The sequence below is a fragment of the Adiantum capillus-veneris genome, chromosome 28 (assembly GCF_014529385.1).
Source record: "Adiantum capillus-veneris isolate H3 chromosome 28, ASM1452938v2, whole genome shotgun sequence".
Classification (NCBI taxonomy): Eukaryota; Viridiplantae; Streptophyta; class Polypodiopsida; order Polypodiales; family Pteridaceae; genus Adiantum; species Adiantum capillus-veneris.
Window position 1 is genome coordinate 5,562,810 of NC_140958.1, and position 26,731 is coordinate 5,589,540.

At 46.1% G+C, this 26,731-nt stretch overlaps 2 protein-coding genes across 8 annotated transcripts in view; one reads left to right on the forward strand and one right to left on the reverse strand.

Annotated features, from left to right (window-relative positions):
- Positions 1 to 26,731, reverse strand: part of LOC147420003 (uncharacterized) — a 193,569-nt gene that overhangs the window by 130,511 nt on the left and 36,327 nt on the right. For all 7 annotated transcript variants that reach the window (XR_015187062.1, XR_015187063.1, XM_086505179.1 and 4 more), the window contains exons 2-4: positions 10,771 to 10,933; positions 10,609 to 10,677; positions 10,380 to 10,447 (exon numbers count right to left, since the gene is read on the reverse strand). Coding sequence is in view for 5 of the 7 variants with exons in the window: in XM_086505179.1 (XP_086361305.1) it covers positions 10,380 to 10,447; positions 10,609 to 10,677; positions 10,771 to 10,933 (300 nt within the window). In the remaining 2 variants the exon portion in view is untranslated. The remainder of the gene's footprint in view (positions 1 to 10,379; positions 10,448 to 10,608; positions 10,678 to 10,770; positions 10,934 to 26,731) is intronic.
- On the forward strand, positions 243 to 3,041 carry LOC147420004 (uncharacterized). The gene is made up of 3 exons (XM_086504976.1): positions 243 to 288; positions 1,534 to 2,151; positions 2,755 to 3,041. Exons 1-3 carry the CDS (start codon positions 243 to 245, stop codon positions 3,039 to 3,041), a joined length of 951 nt encoding a protein of 316 aa, XP_086361102.1.

The following is a 26,731-nucleotide window of genomic DNA, read 5'->3' on the forward strand; positions in this document are numbered from 1 at the left end:
TTGTTTCTCTCTGCAGAGGTCGTGGCCTCAACCGAGAAGATGCCTACTTAGTACTCTTCCCATCTACCTTGGATGGTTTGGCAGACAAGTGGTACAGCCAGTTCGCAGAGAACCATTTTGCAACTTGGACAGCTTTAAGACAACAGTTCTATGTAGCATCCAGGCCAGGTGACTACCAGGAAAAGGTTTTGGATGAGTTGGCCAACATGGTGCTCCAACCAGGGGAGACTTTTGCAGAATTCATGACTAAAACCAAGTCTCTGGTCGCCAAGCTTCCTCAACCACCAGGTGAGTTCATGGTCAAGAAATGGGTAGAGAAGACGCTTCCAAAGACTTCTCAGCAAAAACTGAGAGAGAATCTCCGACCTGATGCCACCTTGGAGGAGTTTGTTGCTGCTGCTATTAGGATAGAGGGAGCAAGGAAGCTGTTTACCGACCCTTCTCAGGTAGAGACTGCATCGGTACTCTTGGAGAGTCCGTCTGACCCTTTGACTTCCTTACGTCGGGAACTTGAAGCCCTAAAACTACAGCGAGCTCTACAAGAGGAGAAATCAATCTCTCTCAAACAGGAGAAGGCCCCACATCACGAAGCTTTGGATCAAATCAAGAGGGAGTTAGAAGAGCTTCGGTCTCAGCAAGAGACTAAGGCTATGGTATGGTGCAGCTCGTGTCGCTCTCTAGGACATCCTCCACAGGACTGTTCCCTTCGAGCTTATTGCCACTTCTACGAAAAGTCTGGGCATGAGGACAAGGACTGCTACTACCTCAAGGGATTGCGACAAATACAGCAAAGTCTTGGTCCTACTCTTCAACAAGGGCCAGCGCCTGCATCCAACATGGTTTCTCCCTGTGGCCATCCACACCATATGCCACCTTTGCTGACAGCCCCTCCAATGCAAGGTATGCAAAGTACTTTTCCGTCTCAGAGCTTTTATCATACCCATGCTCCCTCGTCCCCTCAAAACTTCTATGCCTCCACCTCCAACTCCATGCACCAGGAGCAAGGACCACCTCGTCCGTCGACTCGCCCTTTGAATCGGCCCATTTTGTGCTACAGATGCGGGGAATATGGGCATTACCAAAGCAAATGCCTCCTGCCAGAAGGGTCCCCTCCCTGCCGTCATTGCCCTGAAATGAAGGATCACTACAATAAAGATTGCCCTAAACTTCGTGCATCCACTACTGCGAACCCAAGTCAAAGCCAAAATGAGTTTACCTTCCACAAGCTCAATTTGATAGCAGTGAGTCCCCCTCTTCAACCACCCCCTTCCGTCCATGTGGTTACCACTCAAGAGAAGTTGCAGTTGGTAGAGGAGCCGGCGGGCGTCCTCACCCGGGCCCAGAGAGCCGCTCTTGGTCTTAGAATTCTAGTGAGTTCAACTCCCCCACACATTCACACACCAGTGGATACCCTGCCTTCAGCTGTTAACAAGCCATCCCCCAGTGCCATGAAAGAATCCAAATCTTTGCTCTCCGATATTGATGAAGCTTTCTTGGAAGCAGTTTCCGATCTACAAAAGATCAAGGCACCAGAGAAACCACTGGTAGAACAGGAAAAGCTTACAGCAGAGACAATCTTGAAGAACACCTTCCAACAAGTATCCCTCTATGACATGCTGAGGCTAGATGCAAGTTTTAGAAGTGACACCCTTGCTGTTATTAGATCACTTTACCCCAGAACAAGTCCTAGTGGCGGGCACCTCCCAGTGCGACCATCAGAGTCCTATATGATATCCAATCCCGCTGCTCCCCTCACGGATTATAGAAGCCCTCGCCTGACAGTGTCCGTCTTGGGGCAGCAATTTTCAAGAGTAATTGTGGATGGTGGATCTGGCATCAATATGATGCCTGAGTTCACTATGATGGCTTTAGGCCTGCAGCCTACTCAACCTGCCCCCTTCACAGTAACATTGGCCGACCAAAGAACAGTATACCCCGTGGGCATAGTGGAAAAGGTGCCTTTGCAGGTACAAGATTTCACTTTTAGTTTGGATTTTGTTGTGATTCGTCTTCCACAGGTGGAGGGCGGATTTCCCTTGCTCATCGGTAGACCATGGCTGAGACACACTAAAGCACTTCATGATTGGGGAAACGACGCCATGTGGATACATACTCCTGGCTCTCCAATGCAACCCATTCGCCTAGAAGGAGGCATGGATTCCATCATGCAACATAGTTCTTTGTCCCTAGCAACCAGCCTTGATTTGGAACAGCCTACTCCACCTGACGAGTCAAACGAGGATCTGTTGGAGTGGTTGGATGCTACCAAGTCTATGCCTTGTTATGGAGTCTCTATTCACTCTTTGCCTAAAGGTACACCCTTTTCAAATGTTTCCATAGTTACTAAACTTAATGAGCCACCTGAGCCTTTGAAGAAGCATAGAAGCAGGAAGAAATCTCCTCTACAGGAGTTCACTCCCCCTCAAACATCAACCCCTTTGGTGTCTCCTTCTTCTTCGACCAGAACAAAGCTCTCCTTTGTGTCTAGCAAACTCCCTTCTCAAAGCCCGTCCTACAAGATGAATTCCAAGATCATGATAGTTGTCTTGCTCATGATAGTTGTCTGCTCCTTACTTGTACCTATCTACCCTTATCCCCTCGACCTTACCCACAATCAAAATGCCCACATCCTTAGGGTTCACAGTTGTGGCAAAGAGATCATCAAGAGCGCAGAACATTGTTGTTCCCATCATCTACAAGAGAGTCACCAAAACAATAGAGAGCATGCACTAATGTTGTCCCCTGCTGTTGTAGGCTCTTGGCAGCAGTCCCTCCTCCATTGGTGTCGGCTCCTACAAAATCCTCCCTTGGTGCCGGCTCCTGCATTCTGTTGTTCAGCAGATGAAATTGTCGCTTTCCACAGGCACAAGCATGATGATCGCCTGTGCGGTAGGGCGGTGTCGCCTTGGCATATCTTTTCTCATATTGACTTTGGGTTGCAATCAGTAACAGTAAGCGATGGTGAAGCTCAGTATAACTCACCTGCCGCTTCTAAAGCAGACGGTATTGCAGCAGATTGTAGCAAGAAGCTTAAACGGTAACTGCAGGCTGGTGGAGGAGAGCAACTGCATGTGAGCTCCATCATCTTCCACCACTCCTCGTCCCCCTACTCACCCTCGTCCCCTTGCCTAGCTCTCGCCCTATTCACCCCACCCCCTCCCTGCCCTCGCCCCCTACCCACCCCTCTTGCACTCGCCCCTACCCACCCCCTCCCTTCCCCTCGCACCTACCCAGCCCCTCTCGCCCCTAACCAACCCCCCTCGCCCCTACCCTCCCCCTCACATTCCCTCGCCCCTACCCAGCCCCCCTCGCCCCTACCCATCCCCTCCCTTCCCTCGCCCCTACCCACCCCCTCGCCCCTACCCACCCAATCTATCCCTCGCCCCTACCCTTTCCCCCTCTCGCCCCTATCTAGTTTCCCCTCCCCCCTCTCCCCTCTCAGCCTCAGCAGTTTTTCCCCCACCCCACATTTCAGCCCACTAGCATGTGGCTATCGAGCATTCATCTGGTGGCCATCCTGTTGCTGTGAAAGCTTTTCGTTCTGCCATCATGATAGAGCTTAACCATATTTACGGTGTTACTACACCTTATGGTCATTCCCCTTTTCGAAAACAGTGTTGTGCAGAAAGTGTTGCAAGGTTCATCTGCAAGTACGGACCAGGTCATTTTCCTCTCACAATGGTTAGGGACGATAAAGATGTGCTGGATCCAAACTGAGCATATCTCTTTGCAGTGGAGCCTCATTCTGTTTTGCTAACTAGGATTCTTCGACTATGCAATCATACTGGTTCCTGCCTATTCAAAGGCTTAAGGCGTTTGCAAGCAGTGCAGTGTTTTTAACTCCACTTTTTGAGGCATGTAAGGTCATGGTTGGGCCTAACCCTACTTCACGAAAGATATACAGATGCAGTACCTAGTGGTTTTTTTTTCACGGTTTTTTCAGTATTCCTCTCACCGGGACGGTGAGCGGTCTTGTGGCAAGCAACCTGTAGCAAGCTACAATGTCACTTTCACACGACACACAGTTACAGTTGGTCTAGGCTGGTTCACACTGGACGGACTCTCTGGGCAGTGACACGTGGCAGTTGGTCTAGGCTGGTTCACAATGGACGGACTCTCTGGGCTTGGCAGTGACACGTGGCAGCAAAGATACGGACTGGTCTAGTGGACATCGTGGCCAGGTCACCACGTGGCTGACATTTATGAGCCGTTGGTGGCTCTTTATGGTGGTACATATGAGTAGTAGCGGTTGGTCATCGGGATTATCTTCTTCACCTCTGGTCCACCGACGCAGTCGTCTAGTGTGAGCCTATACACAGAGCACTTATTCACCATCTCTGCACATCTGAGCCTCGACACCCCATTGTACCTGAGAGTCCTGGGCTGGAGCTGAGTGTGCTGCCACGCAAAAGTCTGTATCAGTCTTTGAGATAGTCGAGTCATTTGTTGTGGTCTACTGTTGTTGTTGTGTCTCCGTGAGTTCAGTCGTTGTCTATTGTTTCCTGTTTTCAGTCTGTTTTGAGTGAGATTGTCACGCACATTGCACTGAGGAGCACTCACTGTAGAAAGCACGACAAACTATCTACGCTACAACTATGACCTTGGGAAGCAATGCATCACTCTGCATCTCTGGATCAATAATGTCCAAACCTTCCTCCTCTCAAGCCATAATCAATGCAGCTTCTGATCATGTGCTAGTGATTCTTACTGTGTAAGATAGACAGAGGAGTGATATGTCATGCTACGCATCCCAGAGAGCACTTTGTTGGATACAAAGCTCAAAGGCAAGTTGTGGTGCTTTGGACAGCAAGTATGGACACATAGGGGGAACCCCCTGCTAGAGCGGCCACTGGCCTTGCAAAGCTTAGTCGTTTCTTCCTCCAAGAGTCTATAGCTAAATTGGCTGCGCGACCAGAGAGGAGGAAAAATGGCTCCAATGGGGCATTGCTTCCTTATAGTAGATACAAGAGCATCATGCAGGCAGTCCCTCGACGGAGAAACAGATGCAACATGCTCGGCAAGACCTGATCACCATTGAGGAGCAACGCCACGAGTTTGTCTTCCATCGTCAAGCATCTCAGTGGACTCGAATGGGCGACAGAGTTACTAGTGAGTTCTTTGAGATTGTGGGTCCTCAACATGCGCACACCAATGTTTGCCACTTGAGGAGGCCCAATCAATCTATTGCTACGAAGCTCGAGGATATGTGCGTAGTTGCTACTGACTTTTACCGTGAGTTCTTATAGCTGAAGAGCCAGAATCAAAGGCGTCAGGATGCATGCAGAGAGCAGGTGTGGGCATATATGCCTTGTTTAGTCACTGAGGAGATGCATCGTAGGCTTGAGAGCCCTCTCTAGCCAGAGGAGCTTCCAAAGGCCCTCACAGCACTTCCCTACGGTAATTGCCTAGGGGAGAATGGTTTGACTCCCAACTTCTTCTTGGAGTACTGGGACATTCTTGGTGTAGTGCTTACCGGCACATTTTGCACACTAGGGAAATGCCATATAGCATGAGTAAGGGTTTGGTATATCTTATCCCCAAGGAGGGAGGCTCCTTGGAGTGGAGACCCATCACCATTCTCAACTCAGCCTACAAAATTTAAGCAAAGTCTCTGAGTTTGAGAATTCATTCACTACTTGAGAGCATCATACATGAGACACAGACGGGCTTTGTCAAGGAGCGTAGCATCCTTGACAACATTTTCACCTTTGGAAGGTGACTGCTCTCGCTCGTCTTTGAGGAGAGGATCGTGTGGTACTCCTCGATTTTGAGGAGGAGTACGACAAAGTTGATTGGGCCTTCCTTGAGGGTACTCCTCGATTTTGAGGAGTATGACAAAGTTGACTGGGCCTTCCTTGAGGGCACTATACGCCGGATGGGCTTTTCAGATGCATGGATTAGGGGAGTGTCAGCTCTCTACAAGTGTGGACACGGTCAGGTGTTGTTTGTTGGGGGAAGAGGGGAACGTTTCATGCTCACACTATCGATACGACACGGCTGCCCCCTTCCTGTTCCTTGTCTATGTTGGGGCGATGGGCAAATTTGTGACCTCACCGGAGGTTGGCTTGCATGGAATGCAACTAACTATTCGGGGAGATGAGCTTTTGGACGCTGAGTTACCTGATGGCTCAGGCATGTTTTAGGAGGGCCGGGAGGCCAACTTGCACAGGTATGAGCAACCTCTTATGAGGTATTCTGTAGCATTGATTAACTGGCAGAAGACAGTGGCGTTCTGGGTTGGTAGTGCTCCCATGCCTGATTGGTCATCTAGAGAGGGCTCTAGGTGGATCCTCTCAAGGACACCAGTACAGTACTTGGGCTGTTAGGTTGGTTTGGATCTGTCACCAGAGTAACAGTTTGCTCCTCTCCTCCTTTCCATCAGGAGAAAATTGCTCCATTGGAGTTTATCACAACTTCCTCTTGCTATCAGGGTTGTAGTGGCCAGCCAGGTGCTTTTGGCTACTATGTGGTACATCACGTCTTGCTGGATTTTCTCAAGTTCTTGCATCAACAAGTTGGAGAGGTTGATCAGGAAACTGTTGTGGTCACGGCGAGACACATAGTCAGCTCGAACCAAAGTCTTCTGGCAGGTCATTGCTTTACCTTGCTCTCAAGGAGGGTTGGGGATCATTGACCTAACACAGCAGAGTAGAGCTTCCTTTGGAAGCTTGTTGTGTGATGTCTCCTTCCAGGGGAGGAGGCATGGAAGGAGCTATTGCTGAACCGGATTCGTGCCTGGGTCCCACAGATGGGCGGCCCATGGAGGCCCTCCACCTACTGGATTTTCACAGAGATGTGTAGAGTAGGCCTGAGCAGGAGATGGGATGACCACTTTGCTATGATCCTGCTTCGGCCTTGAAAGCAGTTGCATAGTGTCCTTGAGCAACACTAGTCCACATGCATAGAGGAGCATTTGAGGTAGCCACTTGTATGAAACCCTATGGTCAGCACACAGCAAGGCCACATGGTTGATAGCAAACCTCATGTCTCTTAGGGTCCCATGGCAGAGGGTCCAACCCGCACTTTTGGGGACTGGCTGCAGTTTACAATACTTCCTGAGGAGATTCAGAGCATTCAGCTGAGGAGACATGAGGGGATTGTACAGCATGTGTACTTCCTGAGGAGATTTCAGGGCATTCAGCTGCGAGACATGAGGGGATTGTAGAGGATCTTGTAGAGGCTATACTTGCAAAGTGGCACAACCCTCTTGAGCTGGAAGCTCCCTATTGGATGGGAGCTTTCTTGAGACTAGATGTCCTCATTTCAGTTCGGGCTTGCTCAGCCACAAGCTCCTGCATGTTCTTTGAGGTTCATAAAGAGGATCACCTCCACACAGTCACTACCAAGGCACCAGAGGTGGCCAAGTGTTGCTTTCAACGGATCCTAGTTGTGGGCACCAGTGGGAGGACTTGTGTCATAGACCCTGACCCGTCAGATCTTAAGTCAAGCCAATGGCGGCTAAGGGCTTGGAATGCGAGTGCAGCGGGACCCGGGAGTGGTTTTGGCGGGATCCTTTTACTCCAACCGATAGAGGACCCCTTTCTTCCAATTCATAGCTTGGCTGAGTCGCCACATACTGACCATGCCGAGAGAGGCTCGTCCTACTCCCGGGGTCTTCATTAAGGATTACCGTATGATGTCACATGAGTGTACAATAGGGGGGGTTTATAAGGCCAAAAAGGTAGATTTTACAAAGGAGGGTCCCATATATAGGGGGTAAAATTGCAGTTTTGACGTCTTCCTAGTACTACTAGTGAATCCCCCGGGGTCCTGCTACCGCGGATCACTCGCAGGAAGAGGCTTCAAGAGGGTCTTACGTCCGATTTCTTTGCACATTTTTGGGAGCGCTTGTGGGACAGCAAACAGCCAATGAGAGTCACCATTTTCCAGTGGCTAGTTGCCCCTCTAGCTAACTGCAATCGGAAGTTGGTTGGTACACAATGGCCTCTCGGTGGTATGTGCTGCTTGTGACCATCCACTTGAGACCCAACGTCACTGTCTGTGGGGCTACCCCATGGCACAGCACGTTTGGCTTCGGATTCTTCGGCTGCTGCCTGCACTTTCTATAGCCAGCCAGTACACTTGGGGTGTTGCAGCTTGGTCCACACTCACAGACCCAGCACTTTGCTTTGAGATGGCTTCAGTCAGCAGGATGATTGTGATACAGGAGGGATGGCCTACATGCCAACCTGCCACAAAGATTGTTCCTCAAGAGTGGAGCAAAGATAGAGAGTGTTGTTGGGAGCTCATCTGCAGCCCTCCATGTGGAAAGCATGCCAAGCCTCCTGATCCCGACCATTGTGCCATCTCGTTATAAATAACGAGACCGTGATGCCCCCCCAGCTCTACTAAATGGTCCCCATAGTAGCCTCTATCTGGTTCCCTCTCCTCTGGTGTGCAAGCCACCCCTGCCTCCTCGGCCTCCATTGCATGCCAAGCAAGGAAGCCTATACTTTTCTAGATGGCTTCTCAGGCGAGCATTAGGTGTCAATAGCAACCGAACAAAAGATTATAATCAACTGGTTAATGTGATCTTTGCTGCTTTGAATGGCATGAATAGGTCATCCATGAATACCTCAAGGCATTTTTGAAGGTACCTTCTGAATGCATGGTACATGAACTATTAGAAAGTATTTGTAAGGCCAAAAGGCATTACTATATACATGTGAAGGCAAAGTCTCTCTTGTGTAAGTCCAGGGACCGATACATTTATCAAATCTGACTCAATCCTAAAAAAGTGTGCATTTATGGTATGCAAGATCTTTGTCTGCTTTCTCTTTCATTAAGGGGGAAAAAAGAGCGCTTGATCAATGTTGAATTAGTCTTGCTTCATTATCCCTTTTTTGTGTGTGCTCTTTTGTGTTTTGAGCAAATAATTTAACCTCGCTTTCAAGAAATAAGTTCATGCTTTTCTAACCTTAAGAAGGTAATTGATTTCAAAGCAAGCACAGCATTAAGTTTTTCACTAAGCATTAAGTAAACCGGCATCAAGATGTTCGATTATATTTTGACATTGTGTTATGCTATTATTTAGATATAAAGCTTGCCAACTAGTTGCAGCTGCCAGCATTCATTGCCTGATGATGATGGCATGGATTTGGGGAGTTGAGTGGACCTTGATAATATTTAGTGCAAAAATGGTTCAAGTCAAGATTTCTTGTTCCTCGAGAGCTTAGTAGATTCTGACAGGTGAGTAGTGAACCTTGATATGGTGCTACTATGGCTGACATGTAGTTCTGTTCGCTCCAATATCAACATAATTCGCATATCCTTCAGTGAGTCCACTGTGCTGCTTCGTCCCTTGGGGGTGTGTATAGATTACACCAAACAGCTCAGTTTTTGGGAGATTATGAAACACGTTCTGGTGCAATTATACTAGGAGTGCAAGATGGATCTTCTTCATTCGAAACTCATCACTGTAAAGTATGAAACAAAACAATGTAACATTAATGTCTGCATCTCCAACTTGGGCCCGCCATGATGTCCAGCAGAAATAAGCTTTTGTTCGATATTTAAGGCTCTACCTATTTTTCTTTCCGAGGGCTTTAAATTATAATTGCATAATCTAAACTTTGAACAGCCTTACAACTCCTACTAATTCCTGCTCCCCATCCTGACTGTAGCAATGTAATTTAATTTTTACCTGCATCTGACATCGTCAGCAATTGCTTATGAGTCGATGTTCATAGGAATGGTCTTCCGTTCCACCATGGAAAACATATACTCCCACCTAGCTAGCCACCAAACCTCACTTCACAGATAACAGCATGTTAAATGGATTAATCTCTTCAACTATGCTCTCCTCCGAACTTTACCTGCTCTACAGGATAGTACAAGCGAGTAGTCCCACTCTCCTCTGAGAATGTGTGTTGTGTCGATCGTAACACTTCGAACAAGTGTTGACAATTGTAAGAGTCCTGTCTGGAAACGTCTCCATCTGGGACACCAAATTCAAGAATGCTAGATAGCTTTGCACTCCCAGAATCACCCAATGTAAGTGGAAATATCACCATTCTTCTCTTTTAGGGAGAAACCTTACGCATGCATTAACAAAACACACAATGAACAACAAGTGCAAAAGTTAAACTGCCATAAAATGACAGGCTTATTAAGAAATAAGGTCCTAAACATACTGGTCAAGCATAAAACGCCCAAAGTTAAATGTGTTTTATCAAGAAACTCCCACTTCATGATTAATGTTCTTTGAAAGGACACGTCTAGCGCAATTTTTTAACCTTAATGTTTCATACCGACTGCCATAGGTTCTATTAAGGCATGCCTGCCCAGATGCCATTTTCATCAGATTACAAGCAACCAGTAGGGCTTGCAATAACAGAAAAATTAGCACTCTCTCTGAAAGCATCACGATGAAGACACACCTAGTTGCACCTTGTTTAGCTCCAGTTAGGTATGCTAGATGCTCTTCTCCCCCTGCCATATTAGACACCTACAAACAAGTTTTGACCTCAGTCCCAATCTCATGAAGATGCAAAAACGATGGTAGAGAAATAATAATTGATAAATTGTTACATCTCAGAAAGTTAGGAACTTGTTTTGAGATATCTAATATTATGGATCAGGCCTGCTAAATAACCTTGTGAATGGTACCTCGTTTGCTTCAAGGGTTGCCCGAGCATCAGAATAGAGTATTGCCTTCCTTTGATGATGTATGTCAACCTGACAAGGAAAGGTTACGCACCACTACGTTGCTCAGAGGGCACATTATTTATCATACATCAATACAAAGAATATGAATATTGGTGCACACACCTGGGGTACGAAAATGACATCTTGCATTTGACCAGTCACAGCAAGCGCTTGTATGTAGGTGCTGTCAACAGGATGATTTAGTTTTGAGAGACACGTAATAACAGCACCTTTTGTTGCAAGCCACCAGCTGCAAGGATCCTGCTCAGCACTCGCCTGCCCTCCTCTACAGTGCAACTCAGATCTTTTATTGTGACATTTTATACAGGAAAAAACATGCTAGAATATTTCACTTGGAGTTATCCTCGAGTATTTGCATTCATTTGTGAAAGAGAACTGGAAGTGTCACAAGACAGACTCTCTAAATTATTCCCGAGGCTCCTCCCTGCTGCAGTTTTATTTTCTCAAAAAACCGACTCCCCTCCTATAAGTATCAAGTGAGCTTGATGTGACCATCTTAGTCTCGTACAAGTTGCAAGCTACTGTTTACCTTGGAAAATTTTGTTTGATCATCCTTCGAGAGGCCAATACCCTATAGTTTGTGATGGTATTTATTTATGGTGTATTTATTATATACTAAACCTGCGGTTGGAAGGTTAAAGCAATGTCATTGGTTTATCTCAGTGATCTGACAGTGGACGTGTCACGTCACATGCTCACATATAAATTCTGTAATTATCTCTAGTCATAAACAAACTCTCTATCTCTAGCTTTGTAACGCTTCTTCTGAAATTTATAAATAGGCTCACATAGGTTCATAGAGGGACACATTAGTGCAGTAGGCTTTACCCCACAGAGTGAGCAGCGGAAAGAGTGTGAGCCACGCACACCGAAAACGCTGTGGAGAGAGAGAGAGAGAGAGAGAGAGAGAGAGAGAGAGAGAACGCAAGTGCTCTGCAAATGATGCTCTCAATACACAATCTCTAAATGACTACAAGACCCTAAGCATTCTATTTATAGAATCTTAGGTTGAGGTAGGGCAAAAAATGTGTAACTAGTGCAAAAATGGCTAAAAATGTGTGCACCCAGCCACGCTCACCGGCCGGACACATGCTAAAAGTGTCTGCCCATGCAATCTGCACGATGTGCGATGGGTGACCAACCCGGGACAATCACTAGCTGTACAAAATGGCGAAGCAACGGTGGTGTAACTCTAACACCCTCTCTCAACACCGGATGCTACGACAACACAGAGGAGTCGAAGGTGAGAAGCCAAAGTCCGCTGAGGTGCACTGGTGCAGCCTTCGTGAAGATGTCTGCTGCATTGTCCGCTGTAGGAACATACTCCAAATGAAGATCTCCAGCCAAAACCAGCTCCCGAACATAGTGGTATTGCACCTCAATGTGCTTAGTCCGAGCGTGAAAGATAGGGTTCTTGGCAATAGCAATGCAACTCTGATTGTCGCAAAAAAGACAATTCGTAGCAGTCTGGGGGAAACACAACTCTCCCAGTAATCTTCATAGCCATATGGCCTCGCAAGCAGCATAGCAAGCTGCTCTATACTCCGCCTCTGTAGAAGATAGCATAATGGTGGGTTGCCGCTTACTGCTCCATGAAATGGGTCCCGAGCCGAGTGTGAAAATTACTCCTGTAGTAGAGCGCCGAGTAACTAGATTTCCTGCCCAATCTGAATCGCACCAACCAAGTAAGGTGCAACCCTTGGAGCGACCATAGAGCACACCATGGTCCAAGGTGTCGCTGATGTACCGCAAGGTACGCTGGACACACAGCCAATGTCGCTGACGAGGTCGTGTGTTGAAGGAACTGAGGATAGAAACTGTGTAACAGATGTCAAGTCGAGAAAAAGCCAGCCATATGAGGCAGCCAACAATTTTCCTGTACTGCTCCAAGTCAATCCGTGGGGAAGGATCGTGAAGCGATACGTTCTCTCCGGGCTCAAGAGGAGTGCCAATCGGTCTGCAGCTTGTCATCTGGAATCTCTCCAGGATAGCATTCGCATACTTCCGCTGCGAAAAGAAGATGCTGTCTGGTGTCTGAAAAATCTAGAATCCAAGAAACTAGTGAAGAAGCCCAAGATCAGTCATCTCGAAACGCGTCTCCATAGCTTTCATGATCAACTTGATCCTGCTGGTCCAAGAGCCTGTGAAAATGAGGTCATCCACATAGACAATCACGATCGCAACCAAAGAGCAATCAGAGACAACATAACAGTTGGAATCTGATGAGGTACGCAATAACCCTAGCTTCATGACAAACTGGTCAAGTGTGAGGTACCACTGTCATCCAGCCTGCTTCAGTCCATACAATGCTTTCCACAACTGATAGACCCAATCGTCCTTGCCTGGTATATGAAACCCAGGAGGTTGCTCCACATTCTTTATCCAAACCTCCATTTGGAAGATAGACCAACCAAAGTTGGCTGCGAGAGCAAACACTGTGCGTATGGTAGTCATGCGAGCGGTGGGAGCAAAGGTCTCATCAAAGTTCACGCCTGGTCACTGTGTGACACCACGAGCAACAAGTCTCACCTTGTGTTTGTCGAGGGTACCATTGGCCTTGTACTTTGTCTTGAAAATCCATTTCGTAGAAACCACCTTCAGCTTGTTGGGCCTGGGAAACAAAGTCCAGGTTTTATTCCACTCGATAGCGTCCATCTCTGTGTGCATGGCACGCTTCCAGCAATCATGCTGGAGTGCTTCCTCCACCGAGGAAGGCTCAACTGGTGAAGCCTGAATCTGAGACATGAGTACAAAGTTTCAAACTCTGCGCCATCATAAACTTACCTATCCTTCAGGCGTGCAAAACGTCGAGGCTGTCCAGGGTCTGGCGAGTCTGATAACTTCGTGTGTTAGGTGCAACGGAATGATTGTTTGCACTTTGCTCGAGATGAGTGCTCCGAACTGTGTTCAAGGGTTCCTTTTAGTTCTTTAGAAGAGAGAGCCTTCTGTTCTTAATGGAAAGTGCTATGATCACAACAAAGTGAATGGACACTGTGCGTGCAAGTGAATGAGACTGAGAGATAGAGAGAGAAGAGAGATACGACACCAGAGACGTTGTAAAACCCTCCTCCGAAGGCCCCACTCTCGTCGGCGAGAGTGGTCTACTTTTGATTGCACAAAGTGGTACAATGACGATGCAATGGACTGATGCAACCTGGGACTATGTCGGTGACGACGACGGTGGTGACGACGACGACTTTAGGGCTGAAATCTGTGGTATTCTAACTGCTGAATTTCGGGGCTGTTTCGGTGGCTTAAAATGACTGTTTTGGCTGCGTTTTTCGAGGCTGAAATTGGGGGTGTATATGCAACCAATTAGGGCTGATCTGCTGCTGTTTTGAGTGGTTGAAAAACGCTATTGGGCCTGCTGGAAAAACGCTGGATGGCTGCATTTTTTAATGCTGAAAATACTGAGTATCTGCAGGTCTTTGGGCTGCGTTTTTGCTACAAAAAACGCTGATGTGGATCCTCTTTGTTTGGGCTGAAAACGCTGTTTACCTGCAGCTGTGATGGTACTCCAAAACGCTAGGGGTATGGAGTAGTGCTGGTTCAACCAAAGCTGAAAACGCCAGTGGGTCTGCAGCTTGGAAGGGGTCTGCAGCTTGGAAGGGGATCTGGAAAACGCTAAACTGTGGAAGGTGATGGCAATCATGCAAAGGATGAAAACGCCAAGGATCTGGGGGAAACCCAAAACGCTCGGGCTAGGGTGAGTGCTAAGGGGTGCTTGATGAGTTCTTGAAGGTTCCTGCTGAGAAGGTGCCTGTTGAGCGGGGAGCTCCTGCTGCCTCTTCTGCCAGAAAGTGCTAACTTGGGTTTGCTTATATATTAACTTAGCAAAATTGCCCTACCTACTTTTGTTGGAAAGTCACTTAAAAATAATAAGTGAAAAATGTCAAAAATAGGAAAAATAGGCTAAATGCACTGGAAAATTCCCTTGACTGAATCTGATGGATTCTGAAGGGAATACGAATGATCCTGCTGTGTGCAACCAGAGAATATGCATCTACACTACGTGACTGGGCATGCACGGTCTACGAATAAACTCACAAAAGTGCCAGATCACTGCTAAATCTAGACTGACTGGACTGACTGAACCCTGATCATGCTGTAGCTTGTCCACGGAGACATAGGATTGGATATGTCACGTGACATCCCCTCCTTTTCAAAGTGAGGTACTGGTACTGAATCGTATGGCGTCGAGGAGATCGCCAATAGCATCCGAAATCCTGGAAGGGACTCTTCGCCGGCCCACTCTGATGTGTGGGTCGTGCGGTACTTGAACTTCATAAAGGTCTGCAACGCTTGCTTCTTTGGGCCACGCCGAAAGCGACAGTCTTTTGTGGCTCCTTCAATGCTTCAACTTCGTCGATAGTCATGCTTCTTTCGTCTTCAAAAATCCCAATGACTGAAAATTCCTGAACCCATTTCCAATACAAAACCATGAACATACCTATTCCATGTAAAGTAAATCTTGTCTTCTCTAAAGACTGTGTATGCAATGTAGATGAACATAGAGACGGAGTGACAAACCGTTCATCAAACACATGCAAACAATGAGATCGAATCTTTCTCTTATGATCTAGAGCAATCAACTGTGGCAATTCACAACGGAAATGCCTATGCTTGGTGCTCATACTTTCATGTGCTCTCTCTACCACTGTGTCGTGCCAAGGAAGAGACATAGAATGTGACTTCCTGACATACAGACTTTTCAACTTTTCATGAAAATTCCGCATACATTCGTGCTCATCCATGAGAGAAACGTGCTCAACATACAAAATGTCATGCCTAGGAAAAGGGATCACATAACGATGTTGACTAAAATACAGGAAACGATCACGAATGAAACACTCCAATAATGCGTGCGTATCAATCATGCGAACACATAATACTTCCTGTGAGGGTTCTTTGGACCTAGGCCCGAGAGCCAAGATCGGTTCTTCCTGAATGGGTACTTTGGACCTAGGCTCGAGAGCCAAGATCGAGCCTTCGTGACTGATCGAATCTGCAACGAGGTTAGCTTCGCTAGAAAAAGCATCCACTAACACATCATCCTTGTGAACAATCACATCATCTTCATGCAACTCATCATGCTTGTGAGAAATCACATCTTGATCATGCAAATCATCATGCTTATCTTTGTCATCCAAACTATCATGCAAATCATTATCATTCAAAGCATCATGCTTCACATAATCATGCAAATCCTGTGTATCATACTGTGGAGAAAAAGAGACTGAGAGAGTCTCCTTTTCTTGAATCCTTTCAATCTTGTCCTGTATATTAGCAATGAGAGATGGAGAATGAGCAATGTCCTCTCCATGAATGACAATAGGAGAATCACTTTTGGCATTGAGAGTTAAAGTGTTGGCCTCAAAATCAATGAGAGCGTTAGTATCACGAAACCATCGAATGCCCAAAATCATATCACATCCTGAGAGAGGAGAAACAACAAATCTTCTAGTGAAGGCAGTTTGTTGAATTGCAAACAACACATCAAGGCACTCCTCCGTGATGAGAGCGTCCATACCGAGACGAAAGCCAGAGACCTCGATAGGAGATCTCGGACTAACTTCGAGGTGGGCTCTCTCAACAAGAGAGAAACTGATCACATCATGCATACTACTTGGGTCAAACAATATGACAAAACGGTGCCCCGACATACGACCATAACATTTAATGAGAGAATCATCAATGGGAGGGTCCTGAGAAACTTGGGGCACACTCGTGTTATCATTCATTGCATTGACAGAGGACGTGGGTGCTGTGGGTTCTTTAAATTCATTCGATTCAAGCTTAGGACATGTTCTTTTTATGTGACCCTTAATGTGACAATGAAAACAACGACCTTCCTTAGAATAAGTGCTTTGCTCTTCCGACGTGATATATCCTCCTACAATTCCTTGTGCTACCTTTTCATCTGGAGTAAGCTTAGGTTTAGCAGTTGTGTTAGCCTTACCCTTAGATTCATTGGAAGAATTCTTTGCTGAGAGACTGTTGAAAGATTGGTTAGAAGAGTTATCATTCTTACCATTCTTACTGTTCTGAGGGTTCTAAGAAGTCTGCGAGGTATTTGTGGAAGTCTTGTTCTCCTTAGGCTTTCCCTTGTGCTTCATCTCCTGTGCGAGAGCAATCGCTACCGCCTTGTTGAGATCGATTGGATCGAGAACCTCGACATCGTACTTGATATACTCGTCCAATCCAAACAGAAAAGCCTCTTTGCGTTCATCATCCGATTTTCGTAATTGAGTGCCTAGCTACAAAACACAATTAGAAAAAGACATAACCGGCATACCATTTTGCTTAAGAGAGCGCCAATCATCCTTCAATCGTGCGAGGTACTGAGGTGGCATAAACCGTGCCTTGAGCTTGTCTTGGAAATTAGCCCAATTGAAGGAAAGGGGCGTGAATCCGTCGGCTTCCTCTAGGTGTACGGCTAGTTGTGCCTCTTGCCATGCGTGGTACCAATTGATGGCATCACCGGCAAGGTACATAGCTGCCGTCAAAACTTTGTTATTTCCTGTCTTCTTAGTTGTCGCAAAATAAGCATTGAATTGATGCAACCAAGAATGAATAACCGTAGCATCCATCTTACCATCATACTTACTAAAAGTCAACTTCTCTGTGACTGGATGGTTGGAATCGGCGTCATGGCTTGCGCCACTTGATGAACTCCCACGATCTTTGGGTGGTTCGGTCTTCGAGGCAAGTACTTGTCGAACCAATTCTTGAGTTCGTAGTTCTGGTTGAGCTTCACGCTCGGTCTCCAAGGCCGCACTTCATGCTGCCGCTTCCTCTTTTCTTAGTTCTTTTCGTGCGTTGCGTTCGCGTTCTAAAACAAGGCGATTGTCTTCTTGTTGTGCGGAAAATCTTGCGTTTCTTTCGTCGCGCTCACAGTCCTTAGCTTCTTGTTGTTCTGATTTGCTTGCGAGTTGTGCCAACGCAACTCGATTCGTTTCTTGTTGTTGTGCCATCATGTCCAATATCGACTTGACCATCATCTCCATAAGAGTTAGTGCAACTCGTGGCGTAGATGGCGAAGGGGGAGAGTCGAAAAAATCTCCTGGTGGGAAAAAATCTTTACCGCCTCTCTCATGCTCATCACCTGTATGCGGAGTGTCCATTCCGCTTCGGGTGACGACCATGCACTATGATCTTTGGTTCTTAAGTGCACGAGGAACTTGGGTTCTTCAGGGTCTTGGTTCTTGGGTTCTTGGGTTCTTGAGGATCTTGAGGTTCTTGAGGTTTTCTTTCACTTGCAAATCGTGTGTGAGAAGGATCTTCTTTTCACCCAAGTTCTACTCTTTTCCACGGGCGTACCCCTTGGCGGTCTTGCGCTCACACCAAGGTTGCTTTTTTCCACCTCACGTCGATTGGCCGGCCGCTAAGTGCACGGTCCGTTCTCAATGAGTGAAAAGAGACACAAGGGGAGGCTGGACAAGCCCTTCTTTCTTGGGATTCTTGTCACTCTTCAACCAAACACGATTAGGAATCGACATGCCCAAGCGAACTTCGGTTCCTGCGACCTCAACAAGCAAAAAAAAATTCTTGTGGTTCTTGTGGTTCTTTCCTTGAGTGATACAGAACACTACCAAAGCTTTGATACCAATGTTAGGTGCAGCGGAATGATTGTTTGCGCTTTGCTCAAGATGAGTGCTCCGAACTTTGCTCAAGGGTTCCTTTTAGTTCTTTGGAAGGGAGAGCCTTCCGTTCTGAATGGAAACTGCTATGATCACAACAAAGTGAATGGACACTGTGCGTGCAAGTGAATGAGACTGAGAGATAGAGAGAGAAGAGAGATACGACACCAGAGACGTTGTAAAACCCTCCTCCGAAGGCCCCACTCTCGTCGGCGAGAGTGGTCTACTTTTGATTCCACAAAGTGGTACAATGACGATGCAATGGACTGATGCAACCTGGGACTATGTCGGTGACGACGACGGTGGTGACGACGACGACTTTAGGGCTGAAATCTGTGGTATTCTAACTGCTGAATTTCGGGGCTGTTTCGGTGGCTGAAAATGATTGTTTTCGCTGCGTTTTTTGAGGCTGAAATTGGGGGGTGTATCTGCAACCAATTAGGGCTGATCTGCTGCTGTTTTGAGTGGTTGAAAAACGCTATTGGGCCTGCTGGAAAAACGCTGGATGGCTGCGTTTTTGAATGCTGAAAATACTGAGTATCTGCAGGTCTTTGGGCTGCGTTTTTGCTACCAAAAACGCTGATGTGGATCCCCTTTGTTTGGGCTGAAAACGCTGTTTACCTGCAGCTGTGATGGTACTCCAAAACGCTAGGGGTATGGAGTTGTGCTGGTTCAACCAAAGCTGAAAACGTCAGTGGGTCTGCAGCTTGGAAGGCGATCTGGAAAACGCTAGACTGTGGAAGGTGATGGCAATCATGCAGGGGATGAAAACGCCAAGGATCTGGGGGGAACCCAAAACGCTAGGGCTAGGGTGAGTGTTCAGGGGTGCTTGATGAGTTCTTCAAGGTTCCTGCTGAGAAGGTGCCAGTTGAGCGGGGAGCTCCTGCTGCCTCTTCTGCCAGAAAGTACTAACTTGGGTTTGCTTATATATTAACTTAGCAAAATTGCTCTACCTACTTTTGTTGGAAAGTCACTTAAAAATAATAACTGAAAAATGTCAAAAATAGGGAAAATAGGCTAAATGCACTGGAAAATTCCCCTGTTTGAATCTGATGGATTCTGAAGGGAATACGGATGATCATGCTGTGTGCAATCAAAGGATATGCATCTACACTAAGTGACTGGGCATGCACGGTCTACGAATAGACTCACAAAAGTGCCATATCACTGCTAATCTAGACTGACTGGACTGACTGAACCCTGATCATGTTGTAGCTTGTCCACGGACACATAGGGTTGGATGTGTCACGTGACATCGTGACTCCAGAGGAAGAAACCGTAGAGTAAAGCCAACCAGGAACTAACTTCTCCTTGCGAGGTGGGACCGCCTCCACCGAAGGAGAACCATAATCCACATCAGAATCGGAAACTGACATGGCATGATCGGGTGAACTAACTCGCTGCGGTGTAGAGGGAATAGGAAGAGGAATAGGGATAAGATCAAGTGTAGAGGTAGACGATGAGGAGGTAGAGACGGTATACGCTTGGATGTTGTCCCCTCCGCAGGCGTGCTGAAGAGCTCCATGAAAGTCACATCACGGCTAACTGTGGTGGTCTTGGCGTCAGGATCATAAAACCGATATCCGTCAGACTCTCGTGAATAGCCCAGGAAGATGAGCTTCTTCGCCTTGAAGTCTAACTTTTGTCGCTTGTCCTTTGGCACATGGACAAAGGCCAGACACCCAATAAACTCGAAAGTGTGAGACAGAGGGCTTGAGCCCGTAGTAAGCCTGATAAGGAGTCATGTCCTGCAAAGCATGGGTAGGAGAAGGGTTCTGGATGTAAACTACCGTGTTGCACGCCTCTGCCCAGTAAACTCGGGGCAAAGAAGCATGCGCAAGCATCGTACGAGCAATCTCCATGATAGTCCGATTCTTCGGCTCAACAACTCCGTTCTGGGAAGGAGTGTAAGGAGTAGTCAGCTGCCACTGGATGCCCTCTGACTTGCACCAATGTGCAAAGTCCTTCAAAGGGAACTCACCCCCTCTATATGAGCGAATACATTTGACGTGCAAGTCGTCCTCCTTTTAAACCATCATCTTCCAATTTCGAACGAGATTGAAAGCCTCCAACTTGAGCGTTAGGAACCAAGCCCAAGTGTACCTGCTAAAATCATCCACAAGCACAAGCAACACCTGTGAGCCAGAAAATGGAGTGCTCATAGGGCCACATAGATCAATGTGAACCAGTGCAAGTGGTGCCGAAGCTCTGTTGGATGCCTGCTTCAAAAAGGCAACCCTGTGTTGTGTCCCAGAGTTCCTGCATGCGACGGGTCAACCCATCAAGTGAGTTGAAATCCTTGAATTGGAGGTTGTACAACTCCCATTCAAGTGTGATCTGTCTGGCAAATGAGGTCTCCTCAAACTGTAGATTGTTGGCAACTTAAGGTCGTTACCAGAAAGCATTAAAGAAATCTGACTCCCTTTCACTGGCAGCCAAGACATCAGTGACATAAGCATCAATAGGAAAAACATCCAAATCCAGCTACATTTGGCACACTGCCCAAGGAAATGAGAAACCCTTTGCACCTTTTGCAGTATCAAGGATGATTTAGCATCATCACCCCCTCTAGCTTCATAGCCATCACGAAAAAACTTGGGAGTCTCTCCACGTGTATCATCAGAGGAATTTTTACCTGTTGGATTTTCATCTTGATCATGCAAAGCAGCTTTATCCTGTAGATCTTCATCCGTAGCATCCTCGAGAAAATTACTCTTAGAAGTCTCAACATTAATCTAAAGTGTAGGAGTTATCTCCTCATGCAGTCCATCTACAAGCATAGATGTAAAATCCCCGACAATAACCTGTTCACAATCATCATTATCTAGGCAGTCTTCATAGTCATCCATGTCATCCTCTCATTCCTCATCTGCATCCGTGTTACTTAGCAATACATCATAGCACTGTAAAGGCTCATCTGGCACCCCCTCTGAAGAGGTACACGCATCAAAAAACTCATCTATACTATCATAATCATCTCCTTCAAATCTAGACAAAAAATCATTGATTATGGCATCTTCTTCCATGATAATAGCATCTGCAAACATACGGTTACTAGCAATCATAGGTTCATTGACATCCTCGGGTTCATCCTGTACTGGGTCCACAATCTTGGTCACTTCATCAGCTATTGTGTATATAGTAGATTTGTTTACGCAATCATCTGTAGCAAACATGTTGTCCTGCTTGGCTATAGTACTGATACTTTTAGAAATATCCTGTAAAGGCTCATCTGCTTGATGAGCTCCTTCAGAATAACCCATATCAAGGTCAACAGCTCGTGAAATACTTGTTGTTCAGTCTATGCTTTCACTAGAACCATTATTAGAGGTGGCGTCCATGCGAGCAATCTTTGAAAAAAATTCATATAAGTCTGTTCCAGCATTAAATTCGACGTTTACCTTTTCTTCGTTGCTCAAATTAAGCTCCTCTGAAACTGAATCCGCTACTTCCAGCTCAGCATTTTCTTTGGCTTTATTCCTTGCAGAAAGATGCTCCCAAAATTCATCATAGTTGAAGAATTGCATCTGATCCCCTTCACCTTTACTAAAGACAACCTGGTTTCGTTCCATAATCTCCTTTATTTCCCGATCTAGAATCCTTGAGCTTTCGTAAATGAATTCCTCTCCAAAATACTCCCACCGTCTGGGATATGCTTCTGCCAATTCTTGAACGTGATTTTTAAATCCGAGTTTACAACCTCTTCAAAAGCTGCAATCATCCAATTTTCTGAAACATTTCGGCTCTTCATCTCAGCTTCATAACATGCAATAAAACCTTCTGGATCATATCCCTGAAAAATATGATACTGCTCACATACAGCATCAAGTGCTAGCTCTACAGCATCATCAATCTGCTTTTTTATCTGCATGGCTTTTGCTTCCTGCAGATACCCCTGAACCAATTCCATCATTTTTGGCAAATCTGCAACTGCTGTATTTTTTTATCAAATCCATTTGATTGAAAGTCAATGAACTGCTTTAATTGCTCTGGCATCTCCATCTTTACCTCCCACCCCGACTCGTTTCGCGTCGGGTTCACCAAAGATGTCGCGGGATATCTCTTCGAAACATGAGCCGGGCAGGCGCCGGGCCTCTGGCTATGAGAGGTGTGAAAGAGAGAGAATGAGAACAACAGATGCAATTGAATCTGGCAATCACCGTACCCTTCAATTAATCAAGTCAAGCTTTATGTACAACTTAATCGGTAGCCAAGGCGGACTGTTAACAGCACCGTCACTTGGATCATCTGTTAACTAGGAGTTTAAGCTCCCGTTTACAGAGTTAACCGGGCGGTTAACGACACCGAACGTAAAAGAATGTTAATTCAATCTCTAGCTGATGACGGTTATGAAAATTTCCTTAGCCGCTTTATCTGCTTCAAATACCTTGCGGATTCTGCAAGCTTCAATTCTGCTCACTGCCCCAATCATGAAGCTTCAGTGGTTATCAATTATCCTGCTTTGTGTGCTTTGCACTGCCTTGTCTGCTATTTACGAGCCTCAACTTCTCCTTTACTCAACTTGCTCCGATTCCCTTAACCCTTGCTTGGCTTGCTGCCTTGTCCTTTCCTCTTGCTTCTTTATGTAGGTCGATTCCTTTGCTTATGCTGAGAGAGAGATCCTTGGTTTTGCTTCTCAAGCACGAGAGTGAGATAGCCTGTATCTTGCTTCAAGCCTTCCTTTGCCGGCTTCTCCAACACGAGAGAGAGAGAGAGAGAGAGAGAGAGAGAGAGAGAGAGAGATCCGCTTTGCCCTTCAACATGAGAGCCCTCACTTTGTTCTACTAGCTGAGGACCCGTTACATTCTTCTCCTACTTCCTCGCTTCACCAGGTCGAGAGTGAGAGAGAAAGTCTCCTTTTGTTTTTCTTTTCAAACGCGAGTGGAGAGAGAGAGAGAGAGAGAGAGAGAGAGAGAGAGAGAGAGAGAGAGAGAGAGAACTCTCCTCTTTGCCCCTTTTTCCTCCGACCTCGCTTCTTTTCCTTGCCGAGAACTAGAGCGAGAGAGATGAAGCTTGCTTGCCGAGAACGACAACGAGAGAGAGAGAGCTTCCTTTTGCTCGCTCCTTTCTCGCTTGCTTTGCTTATCGAAGTGTAGCCGAAAACGAGAGCGAAAAAAAGGGAGCTTGCTTGCTCCCAGGTTCTTCCCTTCGTAACCCTCTTCGCCTTCGTTTCCCTTCCTCGTCTTTTTTCTTGCGTCCGAGCTCTTCTCTGCGTTTTTTTCTTTTTCTTCTTCTTCTTCTCCCTTCTCTTTCTCTTCTTTCTTCTTCTTCTTTCCTCCTCCTTTTTTCTTTCTTTCCTTCTTCTCTCCACAGCGCCTCCTTTCCCCTCCTCTTCTTTTTCTTCTTCTTCTTCCTTCTCTTTCTCTTCTTTCTTCTTCTTCTTCTTTTTCTTTCTTTCTTCTTCTTTTCACCTTCTTCTTTTCTACACGGCGCTTCTTCTTCCTCTTTCCCCCTCTTGCTTATCTAAAAAAAACGCTATTGAAGCTTTCTTTTTAAGAGGGGCAACGACGGTGCCGTCGTTGCCCCCTCTTTTTTCCCCCCTCCACACGCACCGTCGTTGCCGTTGCCCTCTCTTTTTTCCCCCCTCCACACTTGGAAAGACAACCCTTTTTGCTTGGGCGGCATTCCCACCTTTTGGGCGGGCGGCGAGCCATTAGCTTAATTGAGTGGCCTAGCCACTTTGTAATGGCACCACATTTGGCGTGCGTAGCTTCATGTCGACCAAAGCATTGCCAAGCATGTCCGCTCCGGTTCCCCTCAAGGACACCCCATTTGGCATACACTTCGACCTAGGATTTACATAGCACCACTTTCTCCGATAGCTAGAGCCGGCAAGGTGCAAGCACAAGCATATCCATTGGAGAAAGGCCTTCCTTTCGCATTCTGTTAAAGCAACTCAAAAGTTCCACGCCGTAGCTATGTAAAATGTACCCCAAGAGACGACATTTAAAAAAAATCCACTCAAGCACTTATCGTGCTCTCTGAAGTGCATCACATTCGGCATACATCTCAACCAAAGCACTGCTGCCTTGAGCACTTACTCTACTGCATTCGAAACCCAAGCTGCAGGTCAAAACTCCCAAATAGCACTGCGATCGAGCGGACCAGACTGGTATGGAACCGATCCCCGATGCATCTTTAACGGCCAATAACTTGGCAACAGGAACTTCGATTGCTGATCAGAAAGGATCGACACGCTCCACAAACTGCGCACTTCAGACCCGTGCATTCATTTCATTTTTGTCACCTCAGCTACAGTTGCCCAATCTGGTACGGATCTCCAATCGACTTAAACTTCAAACTGCCATAACTTTTTCACCGTAGCTCCAATCGATGAGCCGTAAAGACAGGCCGGTAGAGAACTTTAAGCACTACAATTCTAGATCATAATCTCACATCTGTGCTCACTTCAAGCATACTCCTTTTTGGCATCATTAAGGCATCAATTGGCCCTTTAAAGCCGCATCTGGCATAGATTAATATTAAACTTGGCCTGTTAACAAGCCTTGATCACTGCTCACTAAATGTGTAGGCTTCAAAGAAGCTAGCTAACATTTTTTTGCTCATTTTCCCACCATGGCAACGGAGCTGCACGACATCCACCCCCTGTGAACCTGCACATCCTCCGGTCTGTGCCAACTGCACTTCAATCTACATCTGCTTTAGGTACCTTAAGCTCCTTATCATCATCAGACTCTCGTAATTGGTAAACTTACAAAAAATGAAATAAGGCTTATACCCTATCATCAATGTTCTAGCTTAATCATTAGGTAGTTGTCCATCAAAAATCTTTGAACCGTATCTGCCGTATCTTCCAAGCATGAAATTCTAGAAAACCTCTTTAGTGAACCTCGCCAAACTCAAGTGCTCCAGTTAATGATGCATACATCTTGACCATTAAGCTCGCTTTAGGGAACCCTATCAAGCTCAAGTATGCCTTACTCTGTTTGCACACTCTTCATCAATTATCCAAAGAAGTCAACTGGAAGCCAGCCATGTAATCTTGTTGAATGCATAACCAAACACTCTTATGACTTAGCATAGATCTAGAAAACAAAACCTTGTATCATGCAACCTGCTGCATCAGGCATCTGGTATCCTCCGTATCTGCAACTTACACTTTAGTAGCCCCCAGGATCAACTGGGATAATAAGGAATTGCCCAAATACTAGAGCAACATAACATCCACATGAGCATACATTTCCTGTATCAATCAACATCAAGCATTTCTGGTGCAAATATGCTACCCCTGGTTCAAATAGCACGCAATTACTATGCATATTTAACAGCATCCATCCATATTGAATCTGCTTATGAATATCCTTAGAATCTCCTGGATCAAACACCATTGAGATCACAGAGCATCGATCGGCTCCGCATTATACTAGAGCTTCACCTGAAGCATAGTGCAGCACCCACATCCCGTAGATTGTTCGCAACTTAAGCTCGTTACCAGAAAGCATTAAAGAAATCTGACTCCCTTTTACTGCGAGCCAAGACATCAATGACATAAGCATCACTAGGAATAGCATCCAAATCCAGCTACATTTGGCACACTGCCCAAGGAAATGTAAAAGCCTATGCACCTTTTGCAGTATCAAGGATGATTTAGCATCATCACCCCCTCTAGCTTCATAGCCATCACGAAAAAACTTGGGAGTCTCTCCACGTGTATCATCAGAGGAATTTTTACCTGTTGGATTTTCATCTTGATCATGCAAAGCAGCTTTATCCTGTAGATCTTCATCTGTAGCATCCTCGAGAAAATCACTCTTAGAAGTCTCAACATTAATCTAAAGTGTAGGAGTTATCTCCTCATGCAGTCCATCTACAAGCATAGATGTAAAATCCCTGTCAATAACCTGTTCACAATCAACTTGATCTAGGCAGTCTTCATAGTCATCCATGTCATCCTCTCATTCCTCATTTGCATCCATGTTACTTAGCAATACATCATAGCACTGTAAAGGCTCATCTGGCACCCCCTCTGAGGAGGTACACGCATCAAAACACTCATCTATACTGTCATAATCATCTCCTTCAAATCTAGACAAAAAATCATTGATTATGGCATCTTCTTCCATGATAATAGCATCTGCAAACATACGGTTACTAGCAATCATAGGTTCATTGACATCCTCAGGTTCATCTTGTACTGGGTCCACAATCTTGGTCACTTCATCAGCTACTGTGTATATAGTAGATTTGTTTATGCAATCATCTGTAGCAAACATGTTGTCCTGCTTGGCTATAGTATTGATACTTTTAGAAATATCTTGTAAAGGCTCATCTGCTTGATGAGCTCCTTCAGAATAACCCATATCAAGGTCAACAGCTCGTGAAATACTTGATGTTCAGTCTATGCGTTCACTAGAACCATTATTAGAGGTGGCGTCCATGCGAGCAATCTTTGAAAAAAATTC

What these genes read in the sequence shown, in the direction of transcription:
- LOC147420004 (XM_086504976.1), top strand. Translation starts at nt 243, where the DNA reads ATGACTAAAACCAAGTCTCTGGTCGCCAAGCTTCCTCAACCACCAG. An exon ending in CAAGCTTCCTCAACCACCAG is followed by an intron (nt 289 to 1,533) that starts GTGAGTTCATGG and finishes TCAAGGCACCAG; the next exon opens with AGAAACCACTGGTAGAACAG. An exon ending in ACCCATTCGCCTAGAAGGAG is followed by an intron (nt 2,152 to 2,754) that starts GCATGGATTCCA and finishes CTGCTGTTGTAG; the next exon opens with GCTCTTGGCAGCAGTCCCTC.